At 41.0% G+C, this 23,290-nt stretch overlaps 1 protein-coding gene across 1 annotated transcript in view; it reads right to left on the reverse strand.

Moving 5' to 3' along the window:
* Window positions 1–13,575: 13,575 nt before the first annotated feature.
* LOC147422317 (uncharacterized) overlaps window positions 13,576–23,290 on the reverse strand; it is a 33,336-nt gene continuing 23,621 nt past the window's right edge. The window contains exon 2 of the mRNA XM_086503611.1: window positions 13,576–14,713. Coding sequence (XP_086359737.1) covers window positions 14,484–14,713 — 230 coding nt within the window. The 3' untranslated portion in view covers window positions 13,576–14,483. The remainder of the gene's footprint in view (window positions 14,714–23,290) is intronic.

Here is a 23,290-nt window from a genome sequence, read left to right on the forward strand (position 1 = left end):
TTGCCGAATGACATCAACGATTGGGGTGTGATTTAAATACCGTTTGAGGGACTCATGTGTCGTGTGGGAGATGAAAAGCTTCCAGCCACCAAATATTCTTCTCTCACTGAACACTTAAACAAGTATTTCCCTTCTCGTTGGCCTTTACCTCAACACCGACACCCACCAAGGCTTTATTCATAAGCGTAACACTTACCCTTGCAAACCGTTGACCTTTGACAATCTGGCACTCATCAAGCTTCATCACAAATATAAATTTTCCATCACACTCTTCCTATGTCAGCCCATAAAATATAATCATTGACTCCTAGAGCTTCAACAAGTCAACATAAACGTTATTGAACTCGTTGTAACGGAAGGATTTGCTCTCTTCTAATAGCAGGGCATCCTTCACATATTGAAATCCACCCAACAAGCTTGCAACATCATTATTGGCGTATCTTTTTGCAATGGTGATGTTGCAAGGTGTTGGCAGTAACCTAAACAAACCTTTTGCTCTGTGACCTAGTGTGGCAATTCTATCCAATCTTCATAGGCCTTGAAACTTATTCCTATGTTTTCACACACCTCCATCATCTCCTTAGGCAACACAATGCTCTTTAACTCAATGAAATACTTTTGGAGCAAAAAATTAGCAATGCCAACATTGGATGGATCATCCAATAGCTCCACCAACTCCTTTGGCTTGATGATATACTGCAGTAGAATATGTCCAATCGTTTGAGCATCAAAATCAATTCCCACCATCATCCGAGCCAAGTTCCTGTATATTGAAATAATATTATAGCAACCTACCAAAAATGTATGAAATTAGAAGCTTGAATCTGTATCCCAATTGAGTTTAACGGATATGTTTCTTTTGAGCTCCACCGCTTGAAGATAGCATAGACATCGCATGTACCTTGCGCTTGCGAATGTGGTAGCCCAATGGAATGTGTGTGAGATGATCGATTCACCAATGCATAATATGTGCAGTGTGTTGTAGCTGAACATAATTGTCTAGACGACGCTCTTGCTCCATGTTTTGATGCTCTACTTTTTTATTAAGCTTTGACATCTGTTTAGCTACTTCGTCTTCTCGTTGGCTTCCTCTCTGACTTGCTGAACTTCTCTAGCAATGATGAATAGACATCACAGAGATGTTTTCTTGCTTCCCTTTCATTAACAAAAGATGAATATAATCTCCAACAGTAGCCAAAAAATCTGTCTCTCCCATCTCCAATAAAAGGCAGCAGCTCAGTGACATTACGAAAGGGCAGTGATACATTGGTCATTGGATCGTCAGGGTAAATATGGCCATCAACCCATAAGTTGATTGCCTTGCACCCAAGGTTCCGTAGCTGATCTCCAACATTGGGATTAGATGTGCCAAGTCGCATAGTAGCGTACTCTTGCTCTAATTCAACGTTTAATTGATATTGTTTTGTCTTAGTAATGTCTTGCAATGGTAGGGGATTGAATGACATTTGTGTTAGCTAATCAAGAAAATTAGAGAGATATTGTGTAATGATGACTGCTACAAACATGTGAAGGTGGCTATGGAGGAAAGAAGTGGGGATTACTCAGAGATAGGAGAAAAGGATTGTGTTGTGGAGGGAAGAAAGAGAGGGAGTGAAGCTCAATCTTTTTTGGATTCAAATTTGTTGATCATGAGTGTAGAGAGAGAAATGTTGGTGCACACAAAGGTAATGGAGTTTTCCATTGCTCTCAGCTGGAGCTAGAGTGGGAGAACCATAAAGGGTGGGGGGGAGGGGGGAGAGAGAGAGAGAGAGAGAGAGAGAGGGAGAGAGGGTAGAAATGCAACCTTGGAGGATCTGCACTCTGTCAGAAGTAGGCAACAAATAATGTTCCTTAATGATTGGGAGGGGAAGTGACAAGAGAGGAAAGGGAGGGGAAAGAAAGAGAGAGATTTGGCTCACGTTTCACAGAGAGTGCAGTGAGAGAATGTGGAAAATCTGCTTTTCTAGTAGGGGGAATGAAAAGTGCATCCTTTAATGAGATCTAAGTGAGAGAAAGTGTTTTGTATGTTAGAGAGAGAAGAGGGGTGGAAAAAAGAAATTTTAAAATTTATTTACCCACCTCTCTTTTGGGTTACTAAATAGACTATTTTCAAATACAAAATATGGAAATGGCTTTTTTTTAAATCTCTCTTTGCCCTCTCTTTTAGGCTTGGTCAAACTTGGAGTAAGCTTTAAGCGTTCCCTTAAACTGCCAAATAAAGAGGCCCTCCTATACCCCATTCACTTCCTAATGTTCTATCAGATGCTTCAAATATTTGAAATAATTTGAGATATTTTTAATGATGTTATAATATTCGATAATTTCTTCATTGGCATAAAATGTTTCCTAAACTCTTGACTTCTCCACATGTAACCCTCCCCTTCTACCCTTGCATAATGTCAATCAGAGAAGATGCTCATAGACAGTGTATCAACAAATAGCGGTGGCTGCATGTGTGTCTCCCTTGACTAGGCAACCTGCCTCTCTCTCTCTCTCTCTCTCTCTCTCTCTCTCTCTCTCTCTCTCTCTCTCTCTCTCTCTCTCTCTCCCCCCAAGCCCTCAAGACCATTTTGGCACCTGTCCTTTTGTAGCCGAAGTGGCTTTCACTTTGTTGATGTATCTACAATGCACATCTCCTTTCCATTAAGATGCACACCAAAAATACTAGTAATCTCTAAAATCTACAATTCTAGAGCATTTTTTACTACTTTTACCCATTTTACTTCTTATTAACGTGGTTTGAGACCCATTAATCTAGACTCTCAACGGAAAAGCTTATGCAAACCTTCTCTAAACACTGCTCACAAGGAGTCATCCTGTTGCATAGCTTAAATCACACACACACACACACACACACACACACACACACACACAAACACACACACACACACACACACACACACACACACACACAAACAGAATGTTTCAGATCACCAAAACAGATAATTGAGTGACAAATACTATCAAATGAGTTGAGAGAGAGAGAGAGAGAGAGGAAAAGAAGAAGAAGAAGAAGAAGACAAGAGGCCTAAAAAATATTATTATAAAGAGTCTCAATTCTTGAGTGCAAGTGCTTAGATGCTTGCATACTTTCTCAAGGAGGGAGAGGGGGTGGGATTTTTAATATTGTAGAAACAATCTCAATGACTTCAAAGTTAGAGAGAGAGAGAGAGAGAGAGAGTCATTGTCCCTAAACATTAGATTGACCTATGGAACCAAATACTACATGTAGCATGCTTAAAGAATATGGATATAATGGTGGGAGCTAACAAATTAAATCCATGAAGTTTTTGGGAGACAAAGAAATGTAGGCCACGATCCAAGCTAAATTTTAAGACAAGAAATTTCATGTCATCAAAAGCTGACATAATATCTATACAAGAAGAGGCTCTCCTACATTGCCTCAATGTTCGGTCTCACATTTAAGGCACTAAGCCAAATGGTTGGTATGATATAGATTGTGCATAAAGTAATAGACTCAAGTATGTAATCTTCTCTCTCAACAAGGAACATGCTTTTATAATTTGGGAAGAGAGGGAGATAGAGATCAATGACATGCATAATTTCATGTCAAAACCTCAATTTTGCGCCATGTCCTTCAGTTTAACATAATGGCCAAAACTCTTGCAAAAATAAACAATTGAGTGACTTGATTTTTCTTTAATTTCTATCACATTTTAAAGTGCAAATGACTTGAAAGCGTACATGAACAAATAGTGTGCACCTTATTGTACTAAGCTACTTATGCATTATTGTAGTAGGTGATGATGTAAAACATTACTATGCTTGTGCACAAAGCATATATAGAGATGCAAGCAAGGCGTCTAGAGAGCAACATAGATGGAAGGGTCAATCACATTCTTAAAATGAAAAGAAATTCAACTCATCTCTTTGAAACTGGAAGCTTTCCTGGTACATTGGAAAGTATCTTTTCATAACTCTACTCTTAGATATGAAAAGTTTTATAATTACACAGTGTAGCAGTTACATTAGGAGAACTTTGGACTCACTTTCAGGTTTTTTAGTTCTAGAGAGAGAGAGTGGCGCTGGACCAATGAGGAAGAGACTAGAATTACTTGAAAATCGGCATTTTAGAGCGAACCTTGTTGAGAAAATAAGAAAAAACAAAAAAAAAATATTGAAATTATACAATGTCACACATTCAAAGCGTAAATTCCGTAAATCATACTAACTTTGTACCAAAGAATTTTAGAACTTGCATTGAAGGCTCCATCCAGTATCTATGTTCCCACCCAAATGTTACGGCTTTCACATAATGGAATATTCTTTTATGATATGTCATATTTGGAACCCCAAATATCATCTGCCTAGGTTCGTGTGACTCATTTGCCACTTCCATCATTTGACAACAAGGATTGGTCTTTGCCAGTGTCTCAAACTAGTAAAAGCTTAAGGAAGTTGTTTCAAGATATACAAAAGTCCCTCAAGTATTCAATTGCTACAAAGATTTTTAGGCTCGCTCTATTTATGCCTATTGAAGTATTTGTAGATTTCTTTTTTGATGAGCAAATAAGAACTACCACAACAATGTTCATTTGCAAGTCTAAGAGTTGTTTGGACTTTTTAGATGATAATTGGGATAGGAAATAGTCGGAGGGCAAAAGAAGTCCATAATTTGCAAGTACATGATAAGCTCTCAAAATTTCATAGTGTCATTTTACTATTCTAGATATCATCTTTTTAGTGGGTTATTCCACTCGACCAAGATATAGAGTCTAACTCTAAGAAAAAACCTTTAGCAATGGAGATCTACTTTTGAGAGAGACTACTTACTGTGATGGACACAATGTCAAGTACAACTCCTACACAGCTTAGGGTAGATCTTACATATGAAGACCTTCCAATGCTTCCACAAGTGTATGCATGAAGTCTCAACAATAGACAGGTACTAACTAAATGGATAAATTTCACTTGGCTTTGATGCCTTAAAGATATAGATACTAACACTTTGTTTTTCTCAGATACCAAGACGCAAGGAGAAAACAACATTATGCAAGGAGTTTCTCTCAAACACACTTCACTTGATTGCTTCAACCGTAGGTAGGTCACAAATCATGTGCACGCAATGAGTTTTACTACCATGCCATCCAAGATGTACACCCAAAAATGATTAATACAAAGACATTTTGTGTCGTTCAAAAATTTTATCAAAATTGCAAACTTTCTATTGTCTCAAGGCTTTATACATTGTAATTTTTCGTTCAAAATTATACAAAGGGATGATGATTACTGCCCCCTGCCCTTGTTGCTACCACTGCTTCCCTGCCCCCTTCCTCGATTGCTACCACCACTGCTTGCGTGCCCCCTGCCCCTGTTGCTACCACTGCTCCCCTTCCCTCTCCCATGGTTGCTACTCCTTCTCCCTCGGGGGACACTAGTCTTGGGTGCCCTTTCACGTCTCTCGAATGTCTGGGCTTCGTCCATGGCTTCCCATGCATCTTGAACCTGTGAAGCTTCACTCTGCTCTCTCTCTTGATGTTGATGTGTGACCCAATCCTCTAATTTTGTGGAGTCCGCAGAATATTGATTGATTGCTTCTTGCATGTTTCGAACCTCCTCTTGAGTCTGCTGGTACATCTGCGTGATTTCTTCAATGCGGGCTTGTTCAAACTCCTCAGCTCGTGCGCTTTCCTCTATTGGCCGACTCTATGCACCAAAATTATAATATGTTGAATGGCCATCACAAAAAAATTGCGCACATCATAGGGGATGTAGTCATGTAATTCAAGGTCTTATAGATGCGTGATAATAAGAAAGTAAGTAAAGAAGTATATTCGTTTCATAAAGGCATTGTAGTGATACAAGCACTAAAACAACATGCGTACTTACGTTTGGTACATCCAAAATTTGTCTTAGAAGGAGCATAGCATTCATACACGTCCTCCAGCCTCAGCTAAAATCATCAGTCTGAGTAGGCACGCTCACCCATCGATGCTCAGTGGCAGCACCTAGATCATGTTCTAACAATATGTGCTCCACACAACAAACAAATTTTCTCATGGAACTACATACATAAGCACTTGCTCAGTAGGGCATTAGAAATAGACACTACATGCAAAAACATAAAGATAAGCCTTACGCCTTTACACACCCATGGAATCCTCTGTTTTGCCCGGATTTTTTGTAGTAGACGACCTTCGGTTCAATGTCAAAGAACACCAAGCTCCAATGTTCAGTACACAAAAAGAAAACATCAAAACTATCAACAATGAAAAATAGTAAGACCCTAAATCCAACATAGCTTTGTATATAGACACAAAACTCGCCTTTGATTGTAGGTAGTGACCAAAAATCAAGCTAGATCCCAGTTTACTATGTTGAACCATCCCAGCAACGTCAAAAATGACATTCCATTGTTCTAAAGCATAGGCGATATTAGCGGATCTATTACATAGATTTTTTCCTGCACATTCGCAAGCAAAATCGAGATAGCGTGCATGACATGAAAAGGAACTAGCCTTTAGAATGGTTACTGTATATATAGAGATAGGTCAGAATGAAGCAAATACAGATCTTGAAATGATCATATAAGTCCCTAATTGCTTGGTTCTGACCCGAGTGAATACCAAGCGATTAGTGGCCTTAAAGATTTCCAAGTGTCTCTATTTGCTTGGACTTGATCCCATACTAAGGTCAATAACGAGAGAATAGCGACCTTGTAAATATTTAAGGGTCCCTCTTAGCTTGGTACTAACTCCGACAATGTCACATAATGAACTTTATCTTTACCATACAACAACGTGGACGACTGCATCCATTGCGTTGGCATTGGAGAAATCGCGCATGCAGAGAAAATGTTTTCAATTGAGGTTGATAAAGGAGGCCGTCTTTGATCATCTGGAAAGAGGAATATGTGCTCAAATAGGTGCTATATTGACAAGCATTTTGTAGCTCCTCTTCATTTTCTTTGTTGATTTTCTCTACAATATGCCAGTCTTCTTGCAAACGTTCTTGCTCTTCGCTAGCTTTTCGTTGCTCTATGTTGGCTGACCCTTGCGAAGAGGTACTTGCTTGTTGCTTTTCTACGTCATTGAGCTCTGCTCTTACCGACTCAGGGTTTGAATTGCTGGGCTCTGGTTCTGCCTCTACGGGTTCCTCTCTCGTTGGCTCAGGCTCTAAACCGGTTGCTCCATCCTGGTGGTCTCTGTCTCTATTTGTACGGGCTCGGGATCTGTCTCTACATGTGCGGGCTCCTTCATGGCATGTTCAGGCTCCTCTCAGTTGACTTGTGATCGTGTGCGTCTGTTGCTTGCAACCCTTGAAGGCTCTACCCGTTGTGCATGAGGATGCATGGGGGGATATTAAGAATATCCATTGTCATGTTGTCCTGGATAGGCTGAAGCAGCCCATTGTAGCAAAAATGTGGCATGTGGAGGGTGTCAAAATCCCTAGGCATAATTGTGACAGGATCTGCATGGGCCGCCAGGATGTAGCCATCACTGAAAAATTCAACGAGGTAATTCTCTGCAATCTCCTATAGGCAAAGAAGAGCAATGTTGGCCCATCGCATGCCCACTCTTCAATTCTCGCATATCTCTCACACCACTTGTTGAAGGGGAAGCCTTGGAATGGCCGGTTGCATGTGCTTTTCAATCCTACGCGGCTCTTGTAGGGAGCATCTATGCACCTAGCATCGGCGTCTTCTTGCTTGAGCATGCAAGGGCTCACCTGTTGCCCTTCTAGGTGTGGCCTTTCCACGAGCCATCTCTACAAATAGCATAACAAAGAAACAACCACATTATGTGTGTGAATGTTACTTTCACATAAGGGGATCCACGCGTCAAACACAGCTACAAATAATATGGTCAGTATCAAGCAAACCAGAGCATCAAATATAGTAATGACATCGCTATTTGCTTGGCACTGACCTTGCAAATTTGAACTACAGAATAGAATAAAAGATCTACAAACAGCACGACAACAACGCAACTGCAAGGAATATGGTCAGTACCAAGCGAGCCCGCAACAGAGTTCTATCGTCCCTATTTGCTTGGTACTGACCTTTCAAATTTGAACTGCAGAAAAGAATGATAGGATACCTAAGCACTGTGTAGAGATAGATCTGTGTTGATAAATCGAGGAAGAAGAGGACATGGCAAGGTGGCGGGACTACTTGTCCTTATACTGTTTGCACATTGCGTGAAGGCTCAGCTAGGGCGGGGGTAGAGTTAAAATGCAAGGCGGGAGCAGGCTGACACACAAAGGCGGGGTTACCTACCTCTAAAATCTATACCATGCGCCTCCTTAATGAGCATTGTTTCTATTTTCATGGCGTTTGGTGGACCATACTACATGAGAATCTGAGTCTGTTTCTTATGTTTACACTAGTTGTCCTTGTGCGAGGCCAATGCATGTGTCCTTTTGGAGCTAGGGGTCCGCATCACCATTTCCAAATAGGAGAAACAGATCGGCCTTGCCTTTTTTGCGATCTTGCTCTCAACCACCTCTCTCAATCTTGATCTCAACAATCTCCAAAGCTTTGAGTCTGTTAATGCCACATTGCCATCACCCTTGCCTTCACCTTTTCGTGATCTTGCTCTCAGCCACCTCTCGCAATCGTGCTCTTAGCGACCTCCAAAGCTTTGCATTTGTTGTTACCTGCCGCATCCCCATCCACCTCAGTACCATTGGATTAGTGAAAATAAATCTGTAATCTGTCTCTCGGACTATCTCTCTCTATCTCTCCCCAGTAAAGTGCCTCTATATCTGTGTAACTCAAGTAGATATAGCCCAAGACATCTCTGATCCTCATAACTCATGACCCTAGAGAAAGGACCGAAACCCTATCTGAATAAGCAATGGAAACGGACCCGTATCTCATAGTACAGTGTGAAATGACATATGTAATGTAGCTCTATCTTTGGCTCTAACTGGCATAAGCGGCATATTGTGCAATAAGAGACATGGTATTAGATTCACCATTTTGTAACAGATTGGTCTCATATGTCATTTTGTCCTTTTGAAGACGTTAATATAACATTTCATTTCATGTCATTTCTCTCTCTCTCTCTCTCTCTCTCTCTCTCTCTCTCTCTCTCTCTCTCTCTCTCTCTCTCTCTCTCTCTCTCTCTCTCTCTCTCTCTCTCTCTCTCTCTCTGTGACTCACTCACCCCCCGGCTAGCTCTCCTCTACGTGTGTTTCACGTCTGTCTGCACCTTTGTCATGGGGTTAGGGCACATGGGGAGAGTAGTCGTTAAGGTTGGAGCACGGTAACAAAGGGTTGAGATTCTCCATGCATAGTTGTGAGGCTCAAAGCATAGTGGAATAATGACCCCTTGTCTGATCATGCAAGGCTAAGGTTGCTCATTTAATGCTCTGTTTGGGCATTGTGAGTGAGTGGGCTTAGTTTGGCTATGGTCACCCGATTCTTCATTATAAACTATTGATAACTAAGCCAACTATTCTCAGACAGAGTATTAAATGAATAACTAAGTCTCTTGCATGGTTCTGACCAGGCCTCTCAATGCACAGGTCATAACCAGGTGAATAGGGGCCTTAATAATTTCCCAAGGGGCCCCTTTGCTTAGTCTAACCCTCTATGGTGTCGAAGATGTAGAGATACTGTGAATTGTACTGATATATTCTCTTGGGTCAGAACTAAGCAAAGAACGGCCTGAAGAATCCTTCAAGCCCTCTCTTCGCTTGGTTCTGACCCCAAATCTGTGTGGTGCAATGTGGATAGTACCGAGATGATCACGTTGGTCAGAACCAAGCAAATATGGGCCCTGGGAGATTCTTTACACCCTTACATGCTTGGTTGTGGCTTTTACCATGTCATCAACTCTACTAAACGAGTAGGTCAGAACCAACCGAGTAAATACCTTTAGAGTGTTAAATGCATAGCTACACCTCTTGCATGGTTCTGACCAGGCCTCTCAATGCACTGGTTAGAACCAGGTGAATAGGGGCCTTAATAATTTCCTAAGGGCCCCCTCTCTTGGTTCTAACCCTCTCTGCCGAATGGACGCGGATATACTGTGAATTATATTGATATATTTGGGTCAAGAACCAAGCGAGGGGGCCAGAACCAAGCCATCCCTTTGCTTGGTTCTGACCCCAAAGATGTGTGGCCGTAGCGTGGATAGTATCAAGATGATCATGTTTTCCAGAACCAAGCAAATATGGGCCCTGGGGGATTCTTTACACCCTTACTTGCTTGGTTATGACTTTTACGTCCTCAACTCTACTAAACAAGCGGGTCAGAACCAAGCAAGTAAATACCTTTAGAGTATTAAATGCATAACTAAGCCTCTTGCATGGTTCTGACGAGGCCTCTCAACGCACGGGTCAAAAGCAGGCAAATAGGGGCCTTAATAATTTCCCAAGGGCCCCCTTGCTTGGTTCTAACCCTTTGTGTCGAATGGACATGGATATACTGTGAATTCTACTGATATATTCTCTTGGGTCAGAAACAAGTGAAGAAGGGCCTGAAGAATCCTTCAAGCCCTCTATTTGCTTGGTTCTGACCCCAAATAGAAGTGGGTACATTATGAATAGTATCGAGATGATCACATTGGTCATGTTCATTATGTAATAGTAGCTTTGTCTTGCTGTTTCTTTCATACATACGAAACATAGTACTAGAGACGGACGATGTAGGGAAGGATACATGTGAAGAAAAATTGTTTACGTTCCTATACAGCTCCCGTGATCATGACCGTGCACCAGAGCTATCAGTAATGTTTAATGTGATGTTTTGTGTCCAACGGATCGTTGATTGCTCAATGGAGTACCTACAAACAGATTTTCAACAGTACGAAACACTCATCTGTGATAGCTCCCTGGAAATTGATGGTAAGCGATTTGTGCACCCAGCAAATCTTGACCTTGAGAAGCGTGTTGCAAGAATGTTGAATTCATGACTGGAAAAGTGTCCCTCTAATGCACTGATTGTCAAAGAAAGATTTCCTAAGCACTCTAAAAAGTGTCCCTTAGTGGAATTCAACCATGGGTTTGTGTGTTACTTGTACCTGTTGAGGTATGGTGAGTCAAAGACTTCCCAGTCGTCAAATTTTGGTCGTTGACATTGGCACAGGAGGAAGAGGTAGAGGACGTAGAGTTACAGTTTTGACCCAGAAGAGGTATTGAAGGAGACATTTGATGCAGGCTTAACTCTTGCTTCTCTTGCGAATGTAGCACTTGGAAGCAAGTAAGAAAGCCGAATGAGGAAGTATCTTTGCCTCTGAATTGTGCTCCCAGTTTTGCTATGGCCAACATTCACTACATTCTCCTCATGGATATTATGCATGAGCTGAATATACAGGAGAACTACTGCTTAGCTGCAATTGCAAATTTTTGTGAGACAGACATGGGATTTGTGGACGATGGAGTGGACAAACATCTCCTTGCTGATACATCTGTGCATGACACACAGTTCACTTCAGGGGGTTAATTGATCAAAGATATTGAAGCAAAGTCTGGAGAAGCCAATTTTCCAGCAGAGGAGCAGTTCCAATCGACCACAAGACATCTCGACTTAGAAAACATGGGTATCCCCGTGGCACCCCTAGCCCAACTGGTGAATAGCCACTCAATTCACTTGTGGGGAAGGTCCATGGTGGAAATGGACGAGAATCAGATGGTAATGTATTTAAGGCATGCAAATGCTTTTTCCCATGTCCCAATGATGCAATATTGAGATAAATCTGATTGTTGGCAAGTGCTTGTGTATGATGATAGTTTCCTTAGAGTAGGAGGCTCAATGTAAGGACTTGTCACTAGATTACAAGGCAAGGATGCGGTGTTGTCTCAGTACATCGGGCTTTTTAACCACAAAAAGGTTTATAGAAACAATTCAAGCACTCGACACTATTGTATCCATGTGAATAATAACCCATGAATGTTTTGATATTCTTTTGTAGATCATAATATACCACAAGGAATACTTCGAGGATAATGCAAAGTTTCCTTTGTTTGCAAGGAAAGTTATCACAAGATTTTTTGGTGGGTATCCCATGCCACTAAATGCAAAAAGGATAATCTTGATAGAGAAACAATTTGCTCTATGCATTTTTGGCATCGGCTATGGTGCGAAGCACTCAGGGCCCCTTATTTCTTGTCATACATACATGCCCTGGAAGTAGGAGTCGAAGACCCAGAGAGCTTGGATCCATACAACAAAAGGCTATTTTTAAGGGATAGAAGACGTTTGATGCCCGCAGGGATGCTACCATCAACAGAGGAAAGAGTTAGGCTAAGGGGTGTGCACGTCAAAGTGGTACACAGTGAGGAAGAAGGGGGTGCAGGTGTAGCGAAGAGAATAAAAACGATAGGGTCAAGCCCATCTTCTCCTATTTTGGACTCGTAAATGTTGCCACCTTGCATGGTGCTTCCCCGCATTTGAGTTTCCCCAAGCCCTTTGCTTCCTCTCTTTGTGGATGAGTTGTAAAGAACGTGTAACTTTTGAACTCTTAAGAAGATCCTTCTACCTTGCTCTATGTATAAGTCATCTATGAGTCCATTGGTGTAACTCTAACAGGCTATTGGCTCTATCTTTTCCTCCACCATGTTTGGTGTGCTTAAAGTATCATGTTCTTGCCATGTAATGGGTCTTTTTCATGCCTTGTGTGGACCATATTGACAACAAGCCATATGTTTTGACAAAATAAGGACCATGATTGAACAGTATGTGTTGCATTGGAATAAGACAAAATGGTGAGTAGAGTAGGGATTTATGGAGCATATGTTTTTTTACATATGGAACATGCTAACTCACCATGTAACGAGTGATATGTTGCCCACCCCACCTTGCCAGGTATGCCTTCTTCCAATCCACCAAGGCAGCTTGAAATGATGTGAGCTTACTTTTGTCCCACAAATGCTGCTCAACGTAGTGGAAGATTTTATCAAGTGATCTCCACACGTTTGTCTTGTGATTTTGGATTGCCCCACCACCAACATTGTCTTTAACCACTCTATGTAACTGTTTCCATTTATTGAACAGGTTTCTCTTCTCCTCGATATCAAAATATTTGAGTCTAAACACAAGAAACCTTCTGGCCTTCACATAGCCTATTGATGCTTTCCTTGTAACAACCATGAGAAATCAAGTAGGGTTATCTTTGATTTTGACATTGCCTCCATGCAAACCAATGTCTGAGAGCACTTCCTCTTATGCTTTGATGACTCTTTTTTACTCACTAGCTTTAAGGTCCATGCAAAACATATGTACAAATGAAACACCTTTTCATTTATTCTACAGAGTGCATGGAGTGTACAAACGTGAACTCTACACAGAGGAATAGCAAGCACTTGCCGAAAAGATTCATCTTGAAGATGTCTATTGGGAGCTCTACTCCATTGCACACTCTCAAGAGATTGTGCATCATCCATGCAGTATAAACATGGATTTGCCACCACGAATGTACCGTGTGTTATGTTGTACACGCACTTAAGAGTTTTAAGTCACCTGCAATGTGCCATTCGACTTTGTAGTCACCAAATCCTTCCACTAAAATCAAACCTCTGTTTCTTTCGTCGCTGATGATAGAAGTAATCTTGGTTTGACTAAAAACCCAATGGAGGATTTCAAAATTTTCTTTATCAACCTGTATGTAAAAAAAGGAACATAAAGCCAAGAACCATACATGCAATATTTTTGTTATTATAGATTGAACCAAGTGTATCTCAAATAAACCTAGTGTCAAAATATTATTTTCGAACTGTAGACTGAAATATCGTGGGTCCTCTTTGGTTATTGATGGATCCAAAGCTCTATTCATGAGGGTAATGGTGACTCTCTCTAGATTCCTGTTCTTCAGGACCTTGCACTCGTCGAGCTTCAAAGAAAACTTGAGAACCCCATTGAAATCCTCTCAACTCATATGAAAGAAGTGAACTGCATACCTTTGTAATGCTTCAAGATCAACAAAGAGGTTGTTATGCTCGTTATACTGTACCTCTCTCCCCTTGCCTACAAATGTTGCTTCAATATGGAATGGTGATCCAAGTTTCTCAAACGCCTTATCGTTTACGTGTAGACGTGCAGTCTTTACATGTGATGGCTTTGGAAGCGATGATCCTCTTTGTAATTTATTTTGAGATTTTTTAGCTTATGCTTTGAAAAGAGCCCTATATGCCATTTGCGAGATGTCACTCTCATCAAGTATTGCTTGCACTTCCATTGGCTCCAACTGATTCTCCTTCATGAAGGAGGTAAGGAGCCTCCCTTTCAATTTATCAAATTTCTTTTGAGTTCTCTCTTTAATTTCATGTTTTGGAACTAGACGACTGTAATGCACACTGACATTGAAACCTACTCCAATTTTGGAACCTACTTTGTTCGAGTTTGGATGTAGCAAAGTCTTGCAAAGAAAGCACCATGCGTAATGATTAGTAATAAGAAAGTGTAAAGCATATATATGATACAAAAGCACAAACCAAACTTCGAGTTACCTTAAAGCTCGTATTCATTTTTTCAGGCCGCCACTACCAATCTTCTTATTCTCTATGTTACATAGATCTCATTTTGTTTTTTGACTCCCAAGCACAGTGTCTTTCACATGAAAACTTGTGATCTTCTTCTCAAGGCTTTCTATTGTCTCTCTGCTTGATGAAATCTTTTGAGTGCATGCTTCATTGAGTTTCTTCAGCTGCATGTTCTCCATCACTAGGAGGTTTATTTGCTTTTTCGCATTCAATCTTTGCATTTCCAAATGTTCAGTGTACCCCATTAGCCCATCCTTGCCATCGACTGTGAAATGTAAAAGGTTAGTAATATTAGCAAAGGGAGGTGGCACATTTGTCGTAAGATCCTTTGGGTAGATAGACCCATCGGTCCACAAATCCAAATGATGTTCTTGTTTGTCCTTCTAAGTTCTTTCTCCCGTTGGGATAAGAAATACTCCTTCCTACATTTTTGCAATGGTGCGTATGCTTGCAATACATCAACGTAAAGATGATGTGTGTTCTTTCTTTGGGTAAGCGTTGAAGATGAAGGGGTTGGGTATTGCAAGTTCAAATTGATGTTTCATCAAGAAAAGAAGTGTTATCCATTCCTATGACTAACGAAATATCTCAAGTTTTGGCAGCGAAGGCTTGGAAGCTCGTGTTTGAAATCATTGCAGTCCCATGTTTAGAGTTGATAGAGTTCCTGTAGCTTATGTTTTTGGAGGGAACGCTTGTAAATTGGTGTTTCAAATCATTAGTCACACGGTTATTTAGATTCCTGACAAGAGAACGAAGGACAAGAAAAGAAGATGGCGGCTACCTAACAATGAATGTTATTTTGGTTGTTTGTTGGTGCAAAAAAGCATCATCTAAAATATATTATCTAACATTTTTATTCTCTCTCTCTCTAAGATGATGTGGAACTTCTTACAGGGCCCAAAAGTGAGTCCAAAGTTCTCCTAATGTGGGCCTTCATCTTTAAAAGCTTGCTAGCTTATCTAGTTTGTTCTTCTCAACTTGGTAGAACTTTTGTCAACTCTAAGTAGACCAAGGGAAAGATGTCCTTCTTATTTATATAGGTAGTTATGATGTGCACTACTACCATGTCTTGCTCATAATAAAGATGCATGGATAGAAGCAAGTAAGAGAGTGGAGCGGCAACATTGAATCCAATTGTGTTCTTATCATTGAAACCAATTCTAGAACCCACTCCATTTAAAAAAAAGTAATATTATCACATTGAATTTTCTTAGCTTGCATTTCTTCACACCATGCTAACTTATCTAATCTCTATAATCAAGCTTGGTAGCACTGCTAGTTCAAGGTAGACCAAAAGGAGGACTCTCTCTCTCTCTCTCTCTCTCTCTCTCTCTCTCTCTCTCTATATATATATATATATATATATATATATATATATACCCACCCCAATAGAATTAGAGCACTCCTAAGTTTGTTGAACAAGGGCTAGCACCTCATAAAAATAATGTCTATGAGAAGCTCCCAATCTTGGTGTCAAAGAATGCTTTGCAACATCTATTGAGATGTTGTGTCATGCATCACTTTCAGAAATGCGATAGACTATACATGTACGAAGAGAGTATTGAAAATGTTCCACCTGGAAGAGAAGATAGCCCTATGAGAATAGAGACAGTGTTTCTTTTGCCGCAGCAATGTGCGGGTCACATACTAGTTAGTATTATATGGAATCTTGGGAGATCTTTTGGTCAAAGTAGGTGACTGCAATTTTGAAAAGTAAGTTCATTTGTGGGAATCTCAAAGGATTCCTTAAGGACCAAGGAGGAAAAGAGTGGACAAAATTGGCAATGCAAGAGCTATTGACAATAGGTGCCTCGTTCAAGACGACCGTGTGGAAGAAAAGGGTACGAGGGGGTGGGGAAAGAGGGACAGTCCCAATTTTCTTTTTGAGCACAGAGGCCAGATGGTTGTTGGTGGGTGATGCATGCGTCGACATGGCAAGAGCAATGGGGGATGCACATGAGCATAAATGGAGTGGGGATTGGGGAGGTGATGAACGCATGCTCTCTCTCTCTCTCTCTCTCTCTCTCTCTCTCTCTCTCTCTCTCTCTCACGCACACACACACACACACATGTGTAGGTCCGTGGGCAATCACTTTGTCTCTCTCTTGCAACACACGAGTGCCATGATGAGGAAGCATGAGATATTGGGCAGCGCAGAGCAAACGATCCTGAGCAGGTGGATGCATCCTTAGTGTGATTAAAACGCTTCACAGGGTCATCAACATAGAGAACGAGCTCAATCCACAAAAGATGGAGTGAGTTGGACTAGCCTCGGCTCCGCTGGGTAGCTCTGCCCCGCGTTGCAAAATTTTTCAAGAGACACAACTGCCCTTGGTTCCCTGGGCAAAGCTGCCCTGCATCTTGAAAACTTACAGGATAGCGGCTGTAACATTTAATGGCCTAGTAACTTGTGTGTAGCGGAAAATAGCATATAAATAGTGAGCATTTCATTAGAATAGATTCCTAATGAGCATAGCAAGAGTGCTTGGATGGGGAGCAACAAAAATCATAACACCTAGTTAGATAGGCATGAACAATACTTCAAAAGCGAGAGAAATATTAAGCTATTGACAACAATTGAGGACCGAATTTATATGGAGCCGGTCCCCTCTCCAAAAGGCTTTGTATTATAGGTTTCCCCCATCAAGGGAGACATTTTACAATACAATTCTTTGTGTTCCTTCAATAACTAGCTAGTGCAAAGAAGATGGAAGCTTCAAGCACTATCAAACACTTTAAAACACAACATCAGTTCCCTCACAGTCTCAGACCCAAGACCTCACACACCTTCGAAGATGGTGCGAGCTAGCGGGGTGTGAGAGTAGATTGATAGGAAGAAGGAGTAGTCTTACGAGAAAGAAGTACATCTCCTCACATAATCACTCATATTAGCATAGCATAGCTTAGTAATTAGCATGGTAGAGGAGATGAGCATGCATTGAAGCTTGGCTCTTGGCTGGATTTACATCACAAAGCTAAGAGTTGTTGGTGTAGGCCTCCCTTCTCACAATCTTGGAGTAGGTGATAAGCTTTCCATTAAAGCTTGAGCAGGAGAGAGAGAGAGAGAGAGAGATTCTGAATTTTGCTTCACACATGAGCTAGTGTGAGTTTGAATGGAATAATGCTTTTGAAAAATCAGCCCCCTCTCTCTCTTGGTCAACCCCTCTTGCTAAATCCTCTTGCTGGCACCTCATTGGACCTCTCCAGGCTTAGCCAATAGGATGTAAGAAGCATAAGTGATAGCCTTCTGACATGTGTCCTCCTTTCCCCTTTTGTGAGAGCTTTAAGCAATTAATCAATGCAACTAAACTCTCATTGGACCCCTTTGTCTCCTGGCCAATAGGAATCAAGCAAGCCATTAGGCTATTGAATGCTCATTGGACCCCTTGGGAGACTGTCCAGTAGTCTTCTAGAGAGCTTAATCCTTATTAGTTCTTTTATTAAGTGTTTTTTAATGAATTAAATTAGATTTACTCTAGCCTAATTCTTATTGATCCACCTCTATGGCCATCCAATAGGATTTGAGTGCAGGCATCTGGGCTAGGGAGCTGACATTGTCCCTCATTACCTTATGTAAAGGAAGCTTGTGAGTGTGCGTGTGTGTGTGTGTGTGTGTGTGTGTGTGTGTGTGTGTGTGTGTTTCTCTCTCATCCCCTACGTACAGGGCTCACCCCCTCCTATGTAGGAATCATGAAGACTTTTTTGTATACACACAAAGCATCCAATTTTTCTAAGCTTGACCATTGGGCACAACCTTTGATTTTTGGAACCTTAGCATTTTGGAAGTCTTAACGGGCTGAACCTTAGGGTCTTTAAAGCCCATTGTTGCACATTGATCTTTTGCATATGGCCCCCCTTTGGATCCCTATTTTCCCTCCTTTGGATCCCTAATGTGGTTGGTCTACGAGCTTAACCAATATTCTAGTTTTTTCTCCCCTAGCACTTCCCCATATTAAATGATCAGTTTAACATGAGAAAATCATTTAGGAGAAATAGATATTAGTTATTATGACATTACCTCTCTCTTGAAATCATAGTCATCCTCGACTATGGGGTGGATACGATAAAGCCTATTACTCCTTTTTTCTAGCTGCGGGTAGAGGATCCCTATCTTACCCTACAACATCATTCCAGAATGGATGACTAGTCCATTTGGCGCTTGAGAGCCTAAGCTGCCGCAAGCATATATGCACATTAGTCCTATCAATCTTCCATATTAGAGTGACAAGCTCTACGTGGTGTTTGGGAGACATTGTCTCCGCAAACTTGTTTCTAAGCATGCATACTACTTCACATTTGTGCACAATAAAGAAAAAGAGATTCTTATAAGACAAAGACTTTGTTCATTTTAAACATTTGTACATTTGCTTACTCTAGGGAAGCATTGTAAGCATTGACAAGGCTTAGGTTATCCATTAATTGTATGCCTTGCATCCATCTAGCATCTTCAAAAGGATAATTTTTAAACTTAATAAGATACCGTCGGAAAGTCTTACCACCTCTTAATACCTTGTCTTCATGTCAAAAAATAGACTCGGGCTGCAGCACCTCTTCTTGGTCCTCGATATCCGGTGGGTCTTCAAAATTTGGTTCTTGAGGTGGCTCTCCTTTGTAAGGCTTTAGTAGGCTCACATGAAAAGCATTATGTATGAGCCAATGGTTGGACAAATTGAGTTGATAGGCCATCTCATTAATTGGTCTAAGAATCCGGAAGGGACCATAGTACCTTTTTGCTAACTTAGCAGAGTACTTTTGGTGTCCTCTAGGATTCTTGCCCGTCGTGTGCCTTAATCGAGCCTTGGGAAATTTAAGTAAGCCCCAATCATTTTCTCTAAAGGCTTGGGATCTTCTGTGCTGATCAACAGTAGCCTTTTGCCTTTGTTGTGAGATAGAGATAGCATCCTTAATCTTTTGGAAAGATTCTTGTAGGTCTCAGCTATACTCATCTCCATTGAAGATCTTCCCATGTACCTTAAGTAGCAGGGGACTTTTTTATCTTCTCTCAATTACCTCGAAAGGTGCTTTTCCCATGGAAGTATGTACAATATTATTTTAGGCATACTCCACTAAGGGTAAGTACTTCTCCCATTGGGACCTTTGATCTACCTCCGTTACATAGGCTTTTAGTAGATCAAGGATTGTGAGGTTAGCTATTTCACTTTGGCCATCCGTTTGCGGGTGATAGGCCGAAGAGAAGTTTAGCCTTGTCCCTAAATTCTCAAAGAGACCCTTCCAGAAATTATTGGTCATTCTACGATCTCTATCCAACACTATGGACATTGGCAAGCCACGGTACTTGAAGATTTGTGAAATGAAGAGGGCTGCCATTTGATGGCTTTGATAGTCTTTTTGACAGGTATAAAATGAGCTTGTTTGTTGAACCTGTCTACTATTGTCCATATTCCCGTCTTCCCATGGATAGACTTAGGTAATCCAAAGATAAAATACATGGATATGCTCTCTCATCGTGAATTCAGGATTGTCAAAGGTTGAAGCAATCCAGGTTGCTTCCCTCTATCAAACTTTGTCTTTTGGCATACCACACATTTAGAAACATAATCTTGTATGTTTTCTTTCATGGTAGGCCAATAGAAATATGTTTCAATCCCCTTTAGGGTAGACTAAATCCCTCTATGCCCCGCATAAGGAGCATGCGGTTCATACATTACTTTCTCACGTAGTGAGTTAGTAACTCATAGTCTATTGCCATAGAGAAGATAACCATGTTGTAAAGTAAATGGTTCCTCTTTCTTCCCTAGTGCAAGGGCTAAAATTACATCTCTAAAATCGGGATCAATAGCATACTCATCTATCATAGAAGATAGATCATTGTGACTTGCTATATGGAAACCGCATTCACTCTAGGCCGTCTCGAGAGTGCATCGGCTACTTGATTATGCTTGCCAGCAATGTGAGCAATATGAAAATGAAATTGTGAAAGGAAATTTGCCCACCTCATTTGTTTGTCGAAGAGCTTGGTTTGCGTCATATTTCGTTCACAGAATGAAAGGAGTCCCCAAAAGATAGTGCTTCCATGAATCTAAGGCATGTAGAACTGCGAGGAGTTCCTTTTCATATATGCCTAGAGCTTTCTCAACAGGGTCGAGCCTTCCACTTTCATAGGCTATGGCGTGCCCTTCTTGCAGCAAAACAGCTCCAAGGCAATCACCACAAGCGTCACATTGGACCTCAAATGGCTTTGAGAGATCCGACAGTGTAAGCACAGGTTGAGAGATAAGCTTTTCTTTACGCTTTTTGAAAGAATTTTTCTCCTTGGTAGACCATGCATACCTAATTTTTTTCTTTGTTAGGTCATGTAATGGTCCTGCTTTTAGTGTGAGGACTTTTCTATGAAGCATCTATAGTATGCACACATACCTATAAAGCTTCTTAGTTCATGAAGATTCCTTGGTTTAGGCCATCCTTTTATTACCTCTAACTTTGATGGATCCATTTGGATGCCATCTTGAGAGATAATGTGACCTAAATACTATATCTCTTGTAAGAAAACTCACTTTTCTTTTGATTAACATAAATTTTATTCTCTCTTGAAATATTACCTGGAGATGTTGCTTGTGTTCGTCTAGTGAATTAGAGTAGATGATACTATCATCAAACAACACTCCAGTAAAGGTTCAGTGAGTCCTGAATAGCTTCTCCACTAAGCGATTGAATGTGGCTGGTGCATTGGTCAAGCCAAAAGGCATGACTATATATTCATAAAGACCAAATGTAGTGCAAAATGTGGTCTTTACAATGTCTTGATCAACTATCCTTATTTGATGGTAGCCACTTTTTAGGTCAATTCTACAAAAGTAGGTCAACCCTTGTAGCTTATCAAATAGATCTTCTACATGTGGAACGGGAAACCTATTTTTGATAGTGATCCTATTTAGTTCTCTATAGTCGACACACGTACGATATGTGCCATCTTTCTTTTTTGCACTAGTAGCACGGGGGAACAAAATGGAGATGAGCTAGGCCTAACCATGTCCTTCTCAACTAACTCATGCACTTGCCGCATAATCTCCTCTTGTTGAGCTTGAGAAACTCTATACGGAGGTTTGGTTAGGTGGTGAACTTCCTGGAAGAAGTTCAATTGCATGGTCATCATTGCCTCATTTAGGAGGTAGTTCACAAGGGATGTCGTCAATAAAAAAATCTTGAAACCCCTTTAGAAAATTAGATAACTCTAATTCCTTGTGATTGTTTATATTTTCTTTTGCTAAAGCATTAGGTCATTTTGAGAATCTTTAACAAAAATCATGTACACGGAAATAGAGCTCTTTATTGACTTATTGAAAGCTTGTGTATTAACAATGTGTATAGTGTTACCCAACTCCTTAGCATCTATTTACATATCTTTTTCCTTGAACCTAAAGTAGATTTTTCTCTCAAGGAATCTAACATTGGCAGCCATGCGATCAAACCATGGTGACCCTAGGATTACATCCTCGTGCTTCAGAGGAGAGATAAAGAAGTCCTCTTTGTCCACATAGCTTTGGACATGGAGCCTCAATTTCCCAATTAAGGGAGTGATTGAAGCTTCTTGCCCCTTGAAAGCACCATCGGTAGGTAGGACATCTCCCATCTCGTAGGCTTGGATGCCTAGCTTGGTGGCCAAATCTGTGGATATGAAATTGTGAGTGGAACTAGGTCAAAGAGAATAAAAGCATCATGTTCTCTTACCTTTCCCCAATCATGGCATAGAGGAGATCCTTTGTGGTGAGCTTCCTCTTCTTGGATTCAACCAACGTAGCTCTAGGAGGCCGATGGCGAGTGTTCTTTTGGGGACAAGCGCGTTATGCATGCTCTTGCTCGCCGCACTTGAAACAACGGTTGTCCTTGCGATAACGCTCAAGCTCTTCAGGAGAGAGTTTGTTTTTGCCTTTGTAAACCCCCTTCTCCTTAGCTTTGTTGTTATTGGAATTGCCCTTAGGAGACTTTTGGACATTAACCTTCCCCTTAGGCTCATTAGAACCCTTGTTTTCCGTGGGCTTAAGATTTCTCTTATCCCCTATTTGGAAATTGATTCAAGAAGCCACCATAGTATGGTCTATAGCCATAGATATGGTGTGTGGCCTTTGGGAGTTGACATACTCCGCCATTTCTTCACTTAAGCCCGCACAAAATTATTGTTTTTGCTCTCCAAAATCCATCTTTTTGAAGATAGTGGCTTTGAGATGTAAGTCCCAAAACTTGTCTACATATTTGTATGGTAGGGAGAGAGCTTCAAGCTTTTCCATTCGGTGAGTACTTTGTCTTTGGCATCGATGGCCACAAACTGCTTCATGATGGAAGCTCTTAAAGCTTTCCATGTTTGTGGAGCTTCACCGTTGGCCCGTAGGCTAGACCACCATTGCCTAGCGAACTTTTGAAAGTGCATAGCTACATGTTGTAGCTTAGACGACTCCATGAATCCCTCATCTCCAAACGCCGCATTGAATTGTTTGATGAAATCCAACACTTTGTCTGTAGCACCAAAGGTGCCATCGTAGGTAACGAAAGATATTCTCTTTCCTCTCTCTTTAAACTTCTTGAGCTTGGACGATCTCTTCCACGTGGCATAGGATTTCCTATGGCCTCTTCTTTTTGATGGTTCAGAAGATGCAGAATTTCAGGAAGATGGAGAAGAGGGTGACCTCTTTCTCGCCTTTTTCTTGCCTTTTCCTCCTTGTCTACACCATCACTTTCTTCATAAGAGGAAGAGGATGAAGAAGATGGAGAAGAGGGTGACCTCTTTCTCGCCTTTTTCTTCTTTTGATTTTTGTCATCCCTCTTTGAATTATGGTGTCGAGAAGTGTGCAATGGTCTTCTCCGTTTAGGAGGTGATGGAGAGCGT

This window comes from Adiantum capillus-veneris, chromosome 27 (assembly GCF_014529385.1).
Source record: "Adiantum capillus-veneris isolate H3 chromosome 27, ASM1452938v2, whole genome shotgun sequence".
NCBI classification, from domain to species: Eukaryota; Viridiplantae; Streptophyta; class Polypodiopsida; order Polypodiales; family Pteridaceae; genus Adiantum; species Adiantum capillus-veneris.